A 16,331-nucleotide genomic window follows, 5' to 3' on the forward strand; every position below is an offset into this window, starting at 1 on the left:
ACTGAATAATAAAAAATGTTGTGGAGAAGTGACAACAAACTTCTAAAACAGAAGAAGAAAAAACACGATCATTTTAGTTTTGGTACACACCCTGACAGCCCGTCATCATCAATCATGACCAGTGATTGATTTATTATAATAAATGTTTAAATCATATCAGCACACGCAGCCCCAAAATAATACGAAAAGGAAATGGATTGAAAACTGAACTAAATCAAACATTCATTGTCCGGCGGATGGAGGAACACATGATTCAGTAACTTCAGTGATCAGTTCCTGTTTGTTTGCAGTGCCGTCTGGCCTTTGAGTCGCTCTGCTGTCGATAATGAACATCAGTCACTTCCTCTGGACTTGCGTTTATAGAGACGTTCATCCACACGAGTGCAGAAAGTGATGTTGCTGCTCCATGCGAGCGTCTCGTTTCCAGCACAAATGCACTCAGATCAACATACATTCCCTGGATGCCCCGGACAGCCTGATACAGTAACATCTCTGTATAAACTCTCATTAAATCACATCTATAACATTCAGCTCTTCCACACTACAGCAAAACACTCAGATGTTCAATAAATAGTGATTATCAGTAGTTATTAATGCCCTTAATAAAACTCTTCAGATGTGATGGGATTGTTTTCTTCAGCGGTGACGGCAGTGAATCGAATGCTTTAATCCAGCGTAACCGCACGCGTTCAGTGACTTCATTTATTCACAGGAAACATGAACCGTGTAAGGGGCCGTTCACTCAGAACGTGTCTAAAACACCAGACGCGGTGCTCAGTAACAGTTCTCGTAAAACCTCCTAAAATAACTCCTCCACCACATTGCAATCACATAAAACAGTTGCCATGCCAACCTGCTACTGTATACAAAAGCTTCCAGAGCTTGCTCCGCCTCCGGGGTCTTCTGATTGGTCCACTGTGTGTCACTTCCTGTCAACTAAGTGTCCTATATTAATAAAGGCTTCTCACGAATCTCATGTGCGAGACACACTGCACCAGTCGTACAGGTCCGTCTAGCGTGTTTTAAATAGAGAATGAATGGAAAAGCAGTGTGTACGGCTATGTTCACAGTTTTTTGAAGCTGCCAGCGTGTTTTACATTATAATGCTATGCAGTAAACAGTGTTTTCAGAAAAGTCCTGAGCACTTTTTTAAAAAAGGCCACGGCCGGCGTCGTTTTCTGCAGCTCAGAGCGTCTCAAGTTGAGAAAAAGTTCAATTTTTCTGAAAAAAACCCCCGCCTTTTTGACAGCTGATCAACAAAAAGGAGAAGATAAGCGGTAGACAGATCGTACTAGTGTCGGAGCACAAGGAGTTGTTTGATATGAGCACACAACTATCTAATCTAAAGCACCAGCCGTGCATCATGGAGCTCCTGGACTAAACTGCTGTAAGCACCACATCGTTGTGCTTCTGTGAGCCTACTTTCTCCTCATTTCTGCAGCAGCTGTTCTTATAGCATCAAAAGAAGCCCTTGGCTGCTGTTTGTAACCAAAACGCTGCCAGCTTTTTATTTTACTAAAAACATCTGTCAAAAAAAGACGGCAAGTGTGAACGCCCCCCAGCAGAAATACTTTTAACTGGACAGGGAGTCTTAAAAGCGCAGCAAACAGCGCCGGGGTCGTACAGGTCTGTAGCAGGGCTTTACACAGAGGAAGAGTGGAGAGAAACACGTTCTGTGTGAACGGCCCCTCAGTGGTCCGCTGTGGCCCAAACCGCTCTATAGTGCACTATATCTGCTGTCAGCCGTGTAGTAGTGCTGTTCGTGAACGACTTCATTCCCTACATTTACTCACTTTTTACCCACAATGCATTTTGCGAGTGAGTTTTAATGAATCGTTCTTTTTTCTGCTTTAACGTTTATTTCAGACATTATTTATATTATGTAGGCATCTACTCAGTTTAATGTTTTAGTCATTTACTGAGGTGGCATCTTTCTTAATTTACACATTCTGATAATTTGGTGGATAATTTAAAATGATTTAACCTGTAGGTAGCGTATTCTTTCTGACGTAGAACTAACTACGACCTTTATTTTATCTGCTTCGCAGAGTTTCAAGAGACTACACATAATAAATAAATAAAATGATGAACGTGTTAATGTGTTTATTTTTGATGACAGTATTTTAATTGTATTTAATGATTAAGAACATATATTATTCATTTGTTTTGCAATGCTAATTATCAATGAAAGCACAAAGCTGACGCAGAGTATTAGTGCTGGCAAGTGATTAATCACACACACAATCAGTTTCTTTACATATGTGTGCTGTGTATATTTATTATGCATATATAAACACACATGCATGTATATATTTCAGAAAAATTGTGCATTAAATAAAAATGATATATTATGAATATAAATATAGACATGTAAATACATGTAATTTTTTCAAATTATATACTATGTGATATATATATATATATATACACACACACAGAACACATGCAAACAAAAACTTTGTATGAGATTAATCGCCATTAATCTTTTGACAGCACGAATTACAATATAAAGTCATTTTGAGTGTTATTGCTATTAATATTGTCTAAAATAAGGTAATGTAATATAAAAGTACGTATGTGATGAAACAGCTCCGAGTTTCTCGCGCAGTGTAGCCTACACGTCACCGTCCGAATCTAATATAGTGCACTCAACTGCCATGTAGTGTACCATACACTATATAGGGACTAGTGAACGAGTGAGTGATTTGGGACACAGCGGTGGTGTTGGATCAGCACTGGCAGGGCTGCTGTTTGTCGCGCGCGGCGTGTGTTAGTGCCGGGCCGCTGATGACGGTGCGGGAGTTAGTGCGCAGCAGCACGTGATCGTCGGTGTCCGGCGTGACGCTCAGGCCGTTCTGCAGCAGCAGCTGCCGCGCCATCATGACGAACGCCTCCTCCACGCTCCACGCCTCCCTCGCAGACGTCTCCAGCGTCGCTAGCATGCCCTGCTCCTCCGCTAGATTGCAGGCGTCCGTGAACAGCACCTGCCGGTCCGCTTCTAGATCGCGCTTGTTCCCTGAGGAGACACAGAAGTGCTTAGGGAGCAGACTGAAGCTAGATCTCAGTGCGGAGGAGGTGGCTAGCTGTTACCTATGAGCGCGGTGACCAGGTTAGCGGCTCCGAAGCGCTGCAGCTCATGGAGCCAGCGCTCCACCGAGTCGAAGGTGTCCCTGCGGCTGATGTCGTAGGTGATCATGGCCCCGTGAGCGCTGCGGTAGTAGCTCTGTGTGATGGTGCGGAAGCGCTCCTGCCCCGCCGTGTCCCACACCTGCATCTACACACACACACACACACACACACACTGATCACTCCTCTGAGAAACACCAAACACACCTGTGTGCTCACCAAAGACAGAGAGCAACACCGGCTCACTGCATACTCAACACTAAACACTACATACTAAACACTGCATGCTGAACACTGTGCATTACATACTGCCTACTGAATACTGCACACTAAACATACTGCATACTGAACGCTGTACATTGCATACTGCTTACTGAACGCTGTACATTGCATACTGCTTACTGAACACTGCATATTGTGTACTAAACATACTGCATACTGTACACTGCCAACTGTCTGTTGAACACTGTACATTACATACTGCATACTGAACACTGCATATTGCCTACGGAACATTGTATACTGCATTGTGGACTGAACACTACGCTGCATACTGTGTACTAAATGTACATTACATACTGCATACTAAACCCTGCATATGGACCCTTGTCAACTTCCATCAGCTTCATAAATCCTCCAAAGTTTCTTATATTGTAATTTTTTTCAAATGTAGGTACATTTATAACACTACACTCTGTATTATATTAACTTTGCATCAAATTACAAAAACAAAAGTGACTGCTAATGCAAGGGTGTTTCTAATACAGCGGCTGTGGGAGTGATGGTAAATTTGACATTGCTCTTTCTTCTGCCTGCCGTTATCAGTCTCTGTTTTTCTTTTTTGTGAAAACACTATCGTGGAGTTTTGCTTTTGAGCAAATGGGAATGCAAATATATATTTGTGGTCGTCTCCCATTCAGTGCTGTAGAAGTTTACCCATCTATGACGACTTCAGCTGCTGAGAAACCTGGAAATGTGAAAAAGGTCCATTGCATACTGAATACTGTACACTGCATACTAAACAATGTGCACTGCACACTACATGGTCTATTGAACCCGTAACTGCCTATTAAACACTGCATACATACTGCCTTCTACTTGGTGTATGTTGGATACTGCATACTGACTTATGCGTAGTGTACACTATGTACTGCATTAGAGGACATTGTCCACTTCATTCTGCTGAACAGTATAAATTTCATCAGCACAGTGAACATTGTTTTACATACTGCCTACTGCACAATTAGTACAACATACTGCCTACTACACATACTGCAAACAGCAAAGATTACATTACATAGGCATGAGAGCAGTATACTGTACAGTATATGCTGTACACTGATTATTTAACACTATACTATATACTGTCTGCAACTTATTGTACGCTATATATCACAATTTGCAGTGTACACTATGTTCTACCTTACAGTGTTCACTACATACTTCTGAGTGTATGCTATATACTGCAGTGTACTACAATCTCCACACAGCATATGCATGATTGAAACCTGCATTATTCCCCCATAAACACTTCTTCACTTGACCTCCTTCTGTAAGTGACGTCCAGTTATCTTAACTTTTTCTTTCTATAATACACATTTGTGTTAAAAGCATGACCTTTTTTGGAGTCTGATAAAGAGAAACATCACTTCCTGTTAATTCATTGCACAGTAAATAGAAGGTCAGGTCATCCAGGTGTTGTATGTACACAGTAAACATACTGCAGTAGTAGTATGAGTAGTATGCAGTGTGCAGTTTAAACAGTCTTTGACAGTAAATCTCAAACAGCACAGGACAGATGTATTCCTGCACACTGAGCTTTTCTATTATTAACTTAGTATTTATTTAGAATTATAGTAATTGAAATGTATTTTTGTATATGTTTACTTTAGATTATTTCTGTTTAAGTGAACAACTCCCTAACCAAACACGTCAGCATCAGTAAATGAATCTCTCTCTCAAGCACAGCGTGTGTTTCTCAGTGCTGCAGGAAGCAGTGTGTTCATCAGCATCAGCACTTCCTGTTTGAGCGTGTAGAGGACAGACCTGCTGATCTGGTTCTGCTGCTGGAACCGGTTCAGTGTAGAGCGGCAGGAGAACCACACTGAGCACCTCTCACACACTTCATTTATCTCTCTTTATATTCAAACGGACAGTGCACATTAACATAAGCACTCAAGTATGTACTATGTAAACAGGCCAGATTGAGCCATTCAGGCTAACGTTCATCTGTAGTCCCTGGCGGTTTGATGGTTAAAAGACAAACACACAAACGTTGAGATTAAACCCCGGTGACCTCTGACCTTGACTCTGCGTCCGTCGATGCTGAGCGTGCGGACGGTGAAGTCCACTCCGATGGTGTTCTGCTGCCTCTCGGAGAACAGGCCGCTCTTGAAGCTCTGCACCAGGCAGGTCTTGCCCACGTTGGAGTCTCCGATGAGGATGATCTTGAAGAGGAAGTCGAAGGAGTCGTCCTGAGGGTCCTCTGGCTCCATGAGTCGGTCGATCAGGAGCCCATGCTTCAGTGTCTCGTCTCTGCTGCTGCTGCACTCTCACACCTTCCTCCCTAACCTGGACCGACAGGTGAAACCGCCACCTGCACTGCTGCATTGTGGGTAATGTAGTGCAGCAGCAGCAGCTCGACTACAAACACACTCAACATGCCATGCTGTGAAAAACTATAAACTACAACACAGAGCCATTGCACATGATGCTTTCTGCTTTTGTTTTTCAATAAATGGTGCTTCACCTCCAGAAATGGTTGATCATTAAGCTGAAAGTAAACATGATATGAGCTATGAGGATTGCAACACTTTCAAACCCGTTTAGAAACCTGGGACACTGGTTTGAAGGAGTTGTTTGTTTGTTGCAAGAATCACTGATAAAAGCTTGAAATAAAATCAAAACAGGATCAAAAACAATTATGTTAATATGTGTGAATGGTGGCAAATGTAGCTTAAATTCAGCTGTATTCAATTTTAAATTTATATTTCTTTTTTTCATACATATATATTTTAAAAACTTTTTTAAAATTATATAAACATGGTAAATATTTTTGTAACATTAAAAATAGTTTGTGTCCAAATTATAAGAATTTAATTGCTGGATACAGTTGAGAACCAATAAAGCTTACGTTTCTAGCTTACTAAAGTAGTTACTTTGTTAGGTTAATTTGTATTTATTTATTTATTTTAATCTTCTCGTTGCTACTTCAAATAAAACAATTATAATGCGTAAATAAAAGTCACGGGACACCATGATATTACACCATGATGTGGGCTGCTTTTATTTAAAATTCCGCAATTTACCAAACTAATATCATGGGAGTAGGTTTATTTAGTTATTATTAGGTTGCTGAAAAATAATAATGCATTACTAGTTTAATTTTAAATTCGTTTTTATCGCTCATTCTGATCAACTGCGCAAGCGCACCGCAGAGACTTTTAATTTGAAGAGCGTTCGCGCTAAAGCTCTTCACAGGAAGCAGTTGATCTGTCGCACTTCTCTCCAGTCCCTTCTTCCGGTCGCGTGCGCGTCTCCTCAACACATCCTGTAATCATGGTGAGCAGAGAAGTGTTTAAATCATAATTAATGAGCGTGTAATGAGTGATAAACGCGTGTAGCGGTTAATGTTAGTGTGTGTGTGAGTCTGCGGCGAGACTCGAGCTGTATTCCGGCGGAGCGACGCTTTAAGCGCAGCGTGCGTCTGAACAATGAGCCGGAATACCTCATCAATAACAGCCTTTCAGATCTATATCGAGTATATATATATGTGTGTGTGTGTATAGTGTGTGTGTGTGTGTATATATATAGTGTGTGTAGTGTGTGTCGCAGCTGTATTAAAGTGACGCGGTTTCTAGTGTTTTCTGAGGAGGGTGGAGTCGCGTCATAATCTCTCTGATCATTAATTACTCAAACACTTGATCTGATCTGATTCACTGTATTGGGTTCATATTAGTCATGCTAATATAATCGAAATATAGGATTGTGTATTATTAGTAGATTTTTATTATTATAATAATAATTGATTATTCATGTTATTACAAATAACTTGTATTTTTTTAATTGTCCTAACAGTTGTTGTATTGTAATAAAGTATAAAAGCTCTGTTAGCTGATGATTGTTGCTGCTGCAGGCGTCATTATCGATGGCTCCGGTCAGTATCTTCAGGCACGGTGCGGACGAGGAGAAGGCAGAGACGGCTCGTCTGGTGAGTCCCTGTTCACGCTCGTATTACACAGATCATCCATGACCCCTCAGTCTGACTCTCTCTCTCTCTGTGTGTCAGTCCTCCTTCATCGGTGCCATCGCTATCGGGGATCTGGTGAAGAGCACTCTGGGGCCCAAGGGCATGGTACGACTCGCTCTCACAGCTCACATACACTCATCACAGTGACCCTGCTCAATGACCTCTGACCCCACAGGACAAGATCCTGATGAGCGGCGGCAGGGACAGCACCGTGACCGTCACCAACGACGGAGCCACCATCCTGAAGGCCATCGGCGTCGACAACCCCGCCGCCAAAGTGCTCGTGGGTCAGTTCCCGTCTCGTCAGGATTCACACACCAGAAGGAAATCTCTTAACTAGCCGGGTTTCCATCCAAAGTTACGAGTTTAACTTGTGCTCACTTCCAATGTCACATAAAACAGCACCGTTTCCGTCTAACGAGTCAGAGAGAACAACGCCATCACTTCCTGATAAACTGGCACTAAATATCAAAACTAGAAGCTACTAAATATAGTAATCTTCATAAATGATGACTGACTTGCATCTCAGAGCGAGCAGACGTAACACTATAAATGCTGTCATTGCTTGAAGAACGTTCTAGGAGACCATTATACAGAAATACTTTGCTCAGGGATTTCAGAACGACCAAAACAACATCTGTGCAACGAGACCGATCTGCTGGTTAGTCAGCTTATCCCGTCTCGTAGCGACAAGTCACATGGAGGAATTTATTCAGCCAATGCGTTTCCGTCTCCCATAATGCATTAACCCTTTTTCACACAAGTCATAAACCACCTCAAGCAAGTGATTGATTTATTTTTCGAAATTTGGCATTTCCTTTACTTGTTTCTGATGCGATACTTTAAAATGCACATAAAACTGATGTTAATATAGCTATTGTCTCCTTTGATCAATGTAATGTGTCCTCGATGATTAAGTGTTAGTTCCTTAAAACACTTCTTGATTGGAAACGTATGATGGTTTCCACAAAAATAATGTGCAGCACAACAGTTTCAGCATTGATGATAATCAGAAATGTTTCTTGAGCAGTAAATCAGCATATTACTGGTGCATCTCAGAAAATTAGAATATGGTGAAAAAGTTACGTTTTTCTTGTAACTTATTTCAAAAAGTGAAACTTTCATATATTTTAGATTCATTGCATGTAAAGTAAAACACTTCAAAAGTTTTTTTGTTTTAATTTTGATGATTAGAGCTTACAGCTCATGAAAGTCAAAAATCAGTATCTCAAAACATTAGAATATTTACATTTGAGTTTCAATTAATGACCATCTCTACAGTATAAATTCAGGGTCTCTTGTTCTTTGAAACCACAATAATGAAGAAGACTGCTGACTTGGCAATGATCCAGAAGATGAACATTGACGCCCTCCAGAAAGAGGGTAAGTCACAGAGGGTCATTACTGAAAGCTGTGGCTGTTTACAGAGTGCTGTATCAAAGCATATTAAATGCAAAGTTGACTGGAAGGAAGAATTTGGGTAGGAAAAGGTGCTCAAGCAACAGGGATGACTGCAAGCTTGAGAATACTGTCAAGCAAAGCTGATTCAAACACTTGGGAGAGCTTCAGAAGGAGTGGACTGAAGCTGGAGTCAGTGCATCAAGAGTCTCCACGCTCAGACGTCTTCAGGAAAAGAGCTACCAAGCCACTTCTGAAGCAGAGAGAACGTCAGAAGCGTCTTACCTGGGCTGTGGAGAAAAAGAACTGGACTGTTGCTCAGTGCTCCAAAGTCCTCTTTTCAGATGAAAGTAAATTTTGCATTTCATTTGGAAATCAAGGTCCCAGAGTCTGGAGGAAGAGTGGAGAGGCACAGAATCCATGTTGCTTGAAGTCCAGTGTGAAGTTTCCACAGTCAGTGATGATTTGGGCTGCCATGTCATCTGCTGGTGTTGGTCCACTGTGTTTTCTGAAGTCCACAGTCAACGCAGCCATCTACCAGGAGATTTTAGAGCACTTCATGCTTCCTTCTGCTGACAAGCTTTATGGAGATGCTGATTTCATTTTCCAGCAGGACTCGGCACCTGCCCACACTGCCAAAGGTACCAAAAGCTGGTTCAATGACCATGGTGTTACTGTGCTTGATTGGCCAGCAAACTCACCTGACCTGAGCCCCAGAGAGAATCTATGGGATATTTTCAGGAGAAAGATGAGAAACAGTGGATTCAACAATCCAGACGAGCTGAAGACTCAATAGTTCCTCAGCAGAGCCACAGGCTGATCTCATGCCGTTCCTCACTGATGCTGGAGTTTGTGCTAAAGAGCCCCGAACAAGTACTGAGTGCAGAAATCAACACTTTTAAACATACCTTTACATAACTTCAACTTTTCTGTTTTGCAAATCCTTTTTTTGATTGATTTTAGGAAATATTCCAGTATTTTGAGATACTGATTTTTGACTTTCATGAGCTGTAAGCTCTAATCATCAAAATTAAAACAAAACAACTTTTGAAGAGTTTTACTTTACATGCAATGAATCTACAATATATGAAAGTTTCACATTTTTAAATAAGTTACAAGTAAAACTTTTTCACCATATTCTAATTTTCTGAGATGCACATGTAGAATTATTTCTGAAGGACTTGAGCGGCCGGTCACGTGAAAAATCAGCCGATTCTGAACACTGGGCGGTCGATCGGTGCATCTCTTTCTCCTCACAGTCATGACGGTAGATGTAGGATCCACAGCTGGATCAATGAGTATAGAAGCCCTATGATTACAATGACACACAATTCTGAAATTATCGTGCATTATGGGATTTCTTTCATTATTGATTGTATATAGTACAGAGGTCATAATTATCATACGTCTGGCAACACGGAGTAGAATGATTTCTGAAGATCATGTGACACTGAAGACTGGAGTAAAGATGCTGAAAATACAGCTGCATCACAGAAATACATTAGTTTATCACATATTCACAGAGAAAACATCAGTAATATTTCACAGTTTTTACTGTATTTTTAATCAAATAAATGCAGCCTCTGTGAGCAGAAGAGACTTGTTTATGAGTCCTTTTCTCTGCAGACATGTCTAAGGTGCAGGATGACGAGGTGGGTGACGGGACGACGTCGGTCACAGTGCTGGCGGCGGAGCTGCTGCGGGTACGAGCTCTTTCTCCTCCTCACAGCGTCTGAACGCAGTCCTGAGTGATGTCTAATGAGTGTCTAACTGTTGTGCTGCAGGAAGCAGAGCTGCTGATCGCCAAGAAGATCCATCCTCAGATCATCATTGCCGGCTGGAGGAAGGCCACACAGGCGGCACGCGATGCACTCGGAGAGGCTGCAGTGGATCATGGGTAATGAGCGGAGCTTCTGTCTGTGTGTGTGTGAGTGAGTGTGTGAGTGAGTGTAAGTCTCAGAGATGAAGGTTAAAGCTGAGTGTGTGTGTCCCCGCAGGAGCGACGAGCTGAAGTTCCAGCAGGATCTGATGAACATCGCGCGCACCACGCTCTCCTCCAAGCTGCTGACGCACCACAAGGATCACTTCTCCAAGCTGGCTGTGGAGGCAGTGCTCAGACTCAGAGGATCTGGCAACCTGGAGGCCATCCACGTCATCAAGAAGCTGGGCGGCAGCCTCATCGACTCCTACCTGGACGAAGGTCTGCACCTCACTCACTCACTCATACAACAGCCTTACAGCAGGAGCCATTAGATGACAAATCAATCTTTAAATGTGAAAATTATCCATTAAATATTCAATGATTTTAATTATGAAAATAGCACTGATATTAACATTACTATATATATATATTATACTGTTATCTTATTGTTGTTTGTGTTATTGCATTATATCAAATAATAATGTTTCTGAAGCATCAGAAGCTAGCACTTAGAAGACGAGCGTGTGTTTTGTCAGATAGATCTGTGATTGGTTAACAGTGTGTTGATGAGTCAGTCAGGGATGTTAGCGAGCTAGCGCACACTAATGTTAGCGGCTCTTCCTGCTCCTCGCAGGCTTCCTGCTGGACAAGAGGATCGGTGTGAACCAGCCCAAGAGGATCGAGAACGCCAACATCCTGATCGCCAACACCGGCATGGACACGGACAAGATCAAGGTACGCCAGTCTCTGAGCGAGTGCTGGTGTGACTAGCGGCAGTAGTGTAACGCTAGCGTGTGTGTCCGCAGATCTTTGGCTCCAGAGTGCGCGTGGACTCCACCGCTAAAGTAGCTGAGATCGAGACGGCCGAGAAAGAGAAGATGAAGGAGAAGGTGGAGCGCATCCTCAAGCACGGCATCAACTGCTTCATCAACAGGTGCGCCCGGGTCACGTGATGCGTGGGGGGAGGTCATGTGATGCATGCGTGAGCGGTCATGTGACACGTGTTGATCTGCTGTTCCTCCTCAGGCAGCTGATCTATAACTACCCCGAGCAGATGTTTGCGGCCGCCGGCGTGATGGCCATCGAACACGCTGATTTCGTGGGAGTCGAGCGCTTGGCTCTCGTCACAGGTACACAAACACTGTCTGGTGCACACTCTGAGAACTGTATCCCAGCATGCACTGCTGTGTAGCACTCATTCTGGGCTCCACATTAAACCTTATCTGCATCGTTATTCAAACTTGTCCAAAATGTGATTAATTTGTGTAAATGTAGTATATTGTGAAGCAGTATTCTCATCAGTGCTCTGTCAGCTAGCACTCAAATCAGAGTATTTGTGATGTCTGCCTATATAAAGGGCGATCTTACCTAACCTTATTAAAGGGAAGCATCATTGTTCATATCAAATTCTTAAATGTTATGTTAATATAATATGACATTATAGGGCTGCTACCAATCAAATGAAATCAGTACTTGGGCATTTAAGTTAATTTACACAGACTCCACACAGGAGCTGAGATGTAGCATTAATGCATTCAAACTGCAAAATTACAACAGCATAAATAATCTTATGAGCTTATTGTTTTACATCAGTTTTTTATATATAAATATACAAATAATATGAAGCGTTGGGGAAAATGCAATGATGACTTTTAAATATAGATTTTAAATATGTTAAACAAATTGAGTCAAAAACTGTCAAATATTGACAATATTGTGTCCAAATTGTAAGTAATTTAACATTAACTACTCATTTATTGAACTGTTGGATGTCAAATTTGCAGTCCTACTGGTTTTCAGGGAAAACTGCACTTTATTGGTCGTGTCATGTTATAAAAATGTTTTTTTACCACAGCATGTTTGTTCTGGATGTGGTTGTTCGTTTTGATTCGTTCCCACAGACAGGCAGCGTGAGCCTCTACTGACACGACCTTGTTACTGTCAATACATTAACCAATCATCAATCGCCGTTTACACTGAAACTGATCTCATTACATTCAGTGTTTTAATGAGGTTAGTTGTCCGGTCAGACAAGTTAAATTCCCCTTTACTCGCCCCTTCCAGAAATCCCCTTTCCCCGGACTGAGAAAAGCTCTCAAAAAAGGGCTGAATATTGTGTTTTTACGTGTGTCGGACTGATTGCCGCAGTGGTTGTGTGCTGGTGTTGATTCTGCTGGTTTGTGTCGCTCAGGCGGTGAGATCACCTCCACCTTTGACCACCCTGAGCTGGTGAAGATTGGCCACTGTAAGCTGATCGAGGAGGTCATGATCGGAGAGGACAACCTCATACACTTCTCTGGAGTGGACATGGGTAAGTGCTGGCTGTTTGCCCAAACAAAACTTTGTTAACATGCTCCAGGTTTGCTCTGATGGTTTTAGAGCTGCACAATTTGGCCAAAAATGCTGTGATGTGTATATATCAGCATAGCTGTATAATAACAGTGATGATGATGAGTGTGTTTGTGTGCGCAGGTGAGGCGTGCACCATCGTCCTGCGCGGGGCGACGCAGCAGATCCTGGACGAGGCCGAGCGCTCGCTGCATGATGCTCTGTGTGTGCTGGCGCAGACCATCAAAGAGACCCGCACAGTGTTCGGAGGAGGTGAGTGCACCAGCGGCTCTGTGATACACACTCCTGAGTGTGTGCTGAGACTCTCACTCACACCTCTGTCTGTGCTCCAGGCTGCTCCGAGATGCTGATGGCCAAAGCCGTGTCAGATCTGGCCATCCGCACGCCAGGAAAAGAGGCCGTGGCCATGGAGTCCTTCGCTAAAGCCCTGATGATGGTACGTCACGCACAGCACTGGCGTATCAGCAGCACAGCGTGTGCATTAAGGGACATTTCACTCCCCTAAGTTGATTTCCAAGGGCATTTTTTGTTCTTCGTATGCATCCCCTTATAGGCATTTACACTGCAATTACAATTTCATCACTGCAAAAAAACCTTTCTTAGATTTTTCCAGCCAATATATCTCAATTCTTAAATCAAGGTGGATTTTCTAGATAAGTAAAAATTGTCTTGTTTTCAATGGGGTGAGCAAAATAATCGTGTTTTCTGTTTGAAATAAGATTATTTAGCTTGTTTCAAGCAAAAACTCACATTTTGACATGTTTTTTCTGAAAACAAAACAATAATTTTTACTTGTCTAGAAAACCCTCCTTGATTTAAGAATTTCAAGATATTTTGGCTGGAACAAAGACACAAAATTTGAGTAAGAAGAAAAGCATTTTTTGCCGTGATGATGCTTGGCTAATAGGAAAAATAGAAAAGAACTCACCAATAGGTTTAAGTAATTGATCATTCATTCAGAGATGATAATCGAATCCTTCACTGAACTGGTTCATTTGTAAAGTCCCAGTCTCTATGGATGGGCCGTTGAATCATCCCCTCAACCTATTCATTCAAAATGCAGATTCATTCATGAACGATGCAAGTGATGCCTTAATTAGGAATGTGCCATTGACTTGTTCACGCAACCCATTTGTTCAAAATATGTGTTTAATCAGGAACAAAACTCCACAGTGTTGCTCAGTTCTGCTTTGTTTGCAGCTACTTTCATTGAAAAAGAGCAAACACGTAGTCTTCTTGTCAGTTTTAAGTCATTTAATGACACATTAATTTGATCAAACAGTTAAACTATCACATATTTGTGATTTGTGCTGTTATTTGGGGAGAAAAAAAAAGCCACTTGGGGTTAAGTAACATGATGTAGATGCAAGACGATAATCATCTCATACAAGGATTTTTGGCAAACTTCAGCACTGGGCAGGAACTTCTGTCTGCAATGATGTCACACACAGAGACCTCGGCTTGGAACTATACTCCAATTGCTATTTTGGAAATTATAACGCTTTAAATTACTGTTACTAAAAAAAGTACTCAAATTACAGTAACGTTACTAAGTTATGCGTGACTGCTCAACACTGGTTTTGAGTGAATACGGTGTGATGAAAGTGTTCAGTAATGTTGCGCAGGTCTCATTTCCGGTCCTGTAATTACTCAAACTGAGCGCATGATGACTCAAGCAGGGCTGTTTGTGTTGCAGCTGCCCACCATCATCGCTGATAACGCGGGGTACGACAGCGCAGAGCTGGTGTCTCAGCTGAGAGCCGCTCACCAGGACAACAAGAGCACCTTCGGCCTGGGTAAGACACGCACGCGTGCACACACTTCAGCCCTGAGTGAGTTTGTGCTCTGACCTCTGACCCCTGTGCTCTCAGACATGACCCAGGGCACGGTGGGAGACATGGTGGCTCTGGGCGTCACCGAGAGCTTCCAGGTGAAGAGGCAGGTGCTGCTGAGCGCGGCCGAGGCTGCTGAGATGATCCTGCGCGTCGACAACATCATCAAAGCCGCTCCCAGGTCACACTTCTCTGCTCATAGTGTTGTTTCACCAGTCTTCTCTGTGACGCTGCTGCGTGTTTTTAACGTGTGTGTGTGTGTGTGTGTGTGTTTCAGGAAGCGTGTGCCAGATCATCACCCCTGCTGAACACCCCTAGCAGCAGTCTGTGTATTTATTAACAGGAAGATGATGCTCTTTGTTTCATAGTTTCATGTGTAGTTGCACTTCCCTAGCGTCAGTTGTGTCTGTATGTTACTGCTCTACGTGACCTTTGACCTTTTTGTTTACGCAATAAAACATCATGACTGACTATTGAGTGTTTCTCTAGAGTAATTGTGTGTGATGTGACACTAACTGGTCCAATCAGTAAAACTAACAAAACAAATACTAATGCTAAAACGGTCAAAGCCTGAAAAAAAATACAAATTAAAAAAATGAATTAAGCTTATTTTTCTTGGCAATTTAAGGAGAAAACTATTCTAACTTCATTGGCAGATTTTTTTTATTTTTAAATTTTTAAAACTCTGATTTGATACTTTGTCATTTTACTTCACATTTACCAGAATCTGAACAGTTCTGCAACACGTTCAGTTCCTGTTTCCTGTCTTAAAAAGTCTTCCACAAATTACTGCATGAAAAAGGTCTTACACTTATAGGCATGAAAATGTGACGCATTTAAAAGAAAACAAATCCACTGTATTTTGTCTCGTTTTCCAGAAAAAGTGTGCTCATTCTTATTTCTATATATATATTCACTTGAAATGCAAGTTGAGGATGCGAAGTCTTGTTTTCTGAGAAATTAAGTTTAAAACAAGCTAATTCCTGTCATGGGGTATGAGAACTCATTTTTCCTCTGAAGTTGATTTTGATTAATTAAAGAAGACTTCTAACCCCATCGTCCTGTTAGTTCTCAATGCATCTTGGTTTAGATATTTTCCCAGGATGCAAGGTAAAAACACGGAAGAACATTGCTTTTCTGCAGTGACACCAGAAGGCACATTAAAAACGATTTCCATATTAATTCCAGTTTATATTTTTTTAATACAATTAATCAAAAATGAATAGATGTGTTGGAAGTTTTCACAAATCTGAAGTGTTTCTAATGCAATGTGTGTCCTCCCTAGTCTCTTAAATGTAGAGAACATTCTGGCATATTGTGTTCCCTTCAATGAATCCCTTCTTTTCTTTACTTGGTCCTAAAAGGGTCTTGGAAGAAGCTATTTGTCTTTCTGAAATCAGCAGCTTTGTTCAGAGAAACACGTGGCGTAAGATCTCATTTCTTCATCTCGTTTGTT

At 41.9% G+C, this 16,331-nt stretch overlaps 2 protein-coding genes across 3 annotated transcripts; one reads left to right on the plus strand and one right to left on the minus strand.

Annotated features, from left to right (window-relative positions):
- Positions 1-30: 30 nt before the first annotated feature.
- LOC306861571 (ras-related protein Rab-19-like) lies at positions 31-5,686 on the minus strand. Its single transcript, XM_079403932.1, has 3 exons — positions 5,430-5,686; positions 3,091-3,274; positions 31-3,016 (listed from the first exon to the last, which is right to left on the minus strand). The coding sequence occupies exons 1-3, from the start codon at positions 5,619-5,621 to the stop codon at positions 2,730-2,732; spliced, it is 663 nt and encodes a 220-aa protein (XP_079260058.1). The 5' UTR covers positions 5,622-5,686; the 3' UTR covers positions 31-2,729.
- Positions 5,588-15,346, plus strand: LOC306861570 (T-complex protein 1 subunit beta). Of its 2 annotated transcripts, none has more exons than XM_079403930.1 (16): positions 5,588-5,709; positions 7,262-7,336; positions 7,415-7,480; positions 7,551-7,662; positions 10,400-10,476; positions 10,558-10,670; positions 10,771-10,973; positions 11,329-11,429; positions 11,501-11,628; positions 11,721-11,824; positions 12,886-13,005; positions 13,167-13,295; positions 13,376-13,479; positions 14,740-14,839; positions 14,915-15,056; positions 15,153-15,346. In XM_079403930.1, the coding sequence occupies exons 1-16, from the start codon at positions 5,620-5,622 to the stop codon at positions 15,181-15,183; spliced, it is 1,695 nt and encodes a 564-aa protein (XP_079260056.1). In that variant the 5' UTR covers positions 5,588-5,619; the 3' UTR covers positions 15,184-15,346. The 2 variants fall into 2 exon arrangements, with proteins under 2 accessions (XP_079260056.1, XP_079260057.1); XM_079403931.1 differs by lacking the exon at positions 5,588-5,709 and adding an exon at positions 6,579-6,687.
- The last annotated feature ends 985 nt before the right edge of the window (positions 15,347-16,331 follow it).

The sequence above is a fragment of the Barbus barbus genome, assembly GCF_936440315.1.
Source record: "Barbus barbus genome assembly, chromosome: 42".
Taxonomy (NCBI): Eukaryota; Metazoa; Chordata; class Actinopteri; order Cypriniformes; family Cyprinidae; genus Barbus; species Barbus barbus.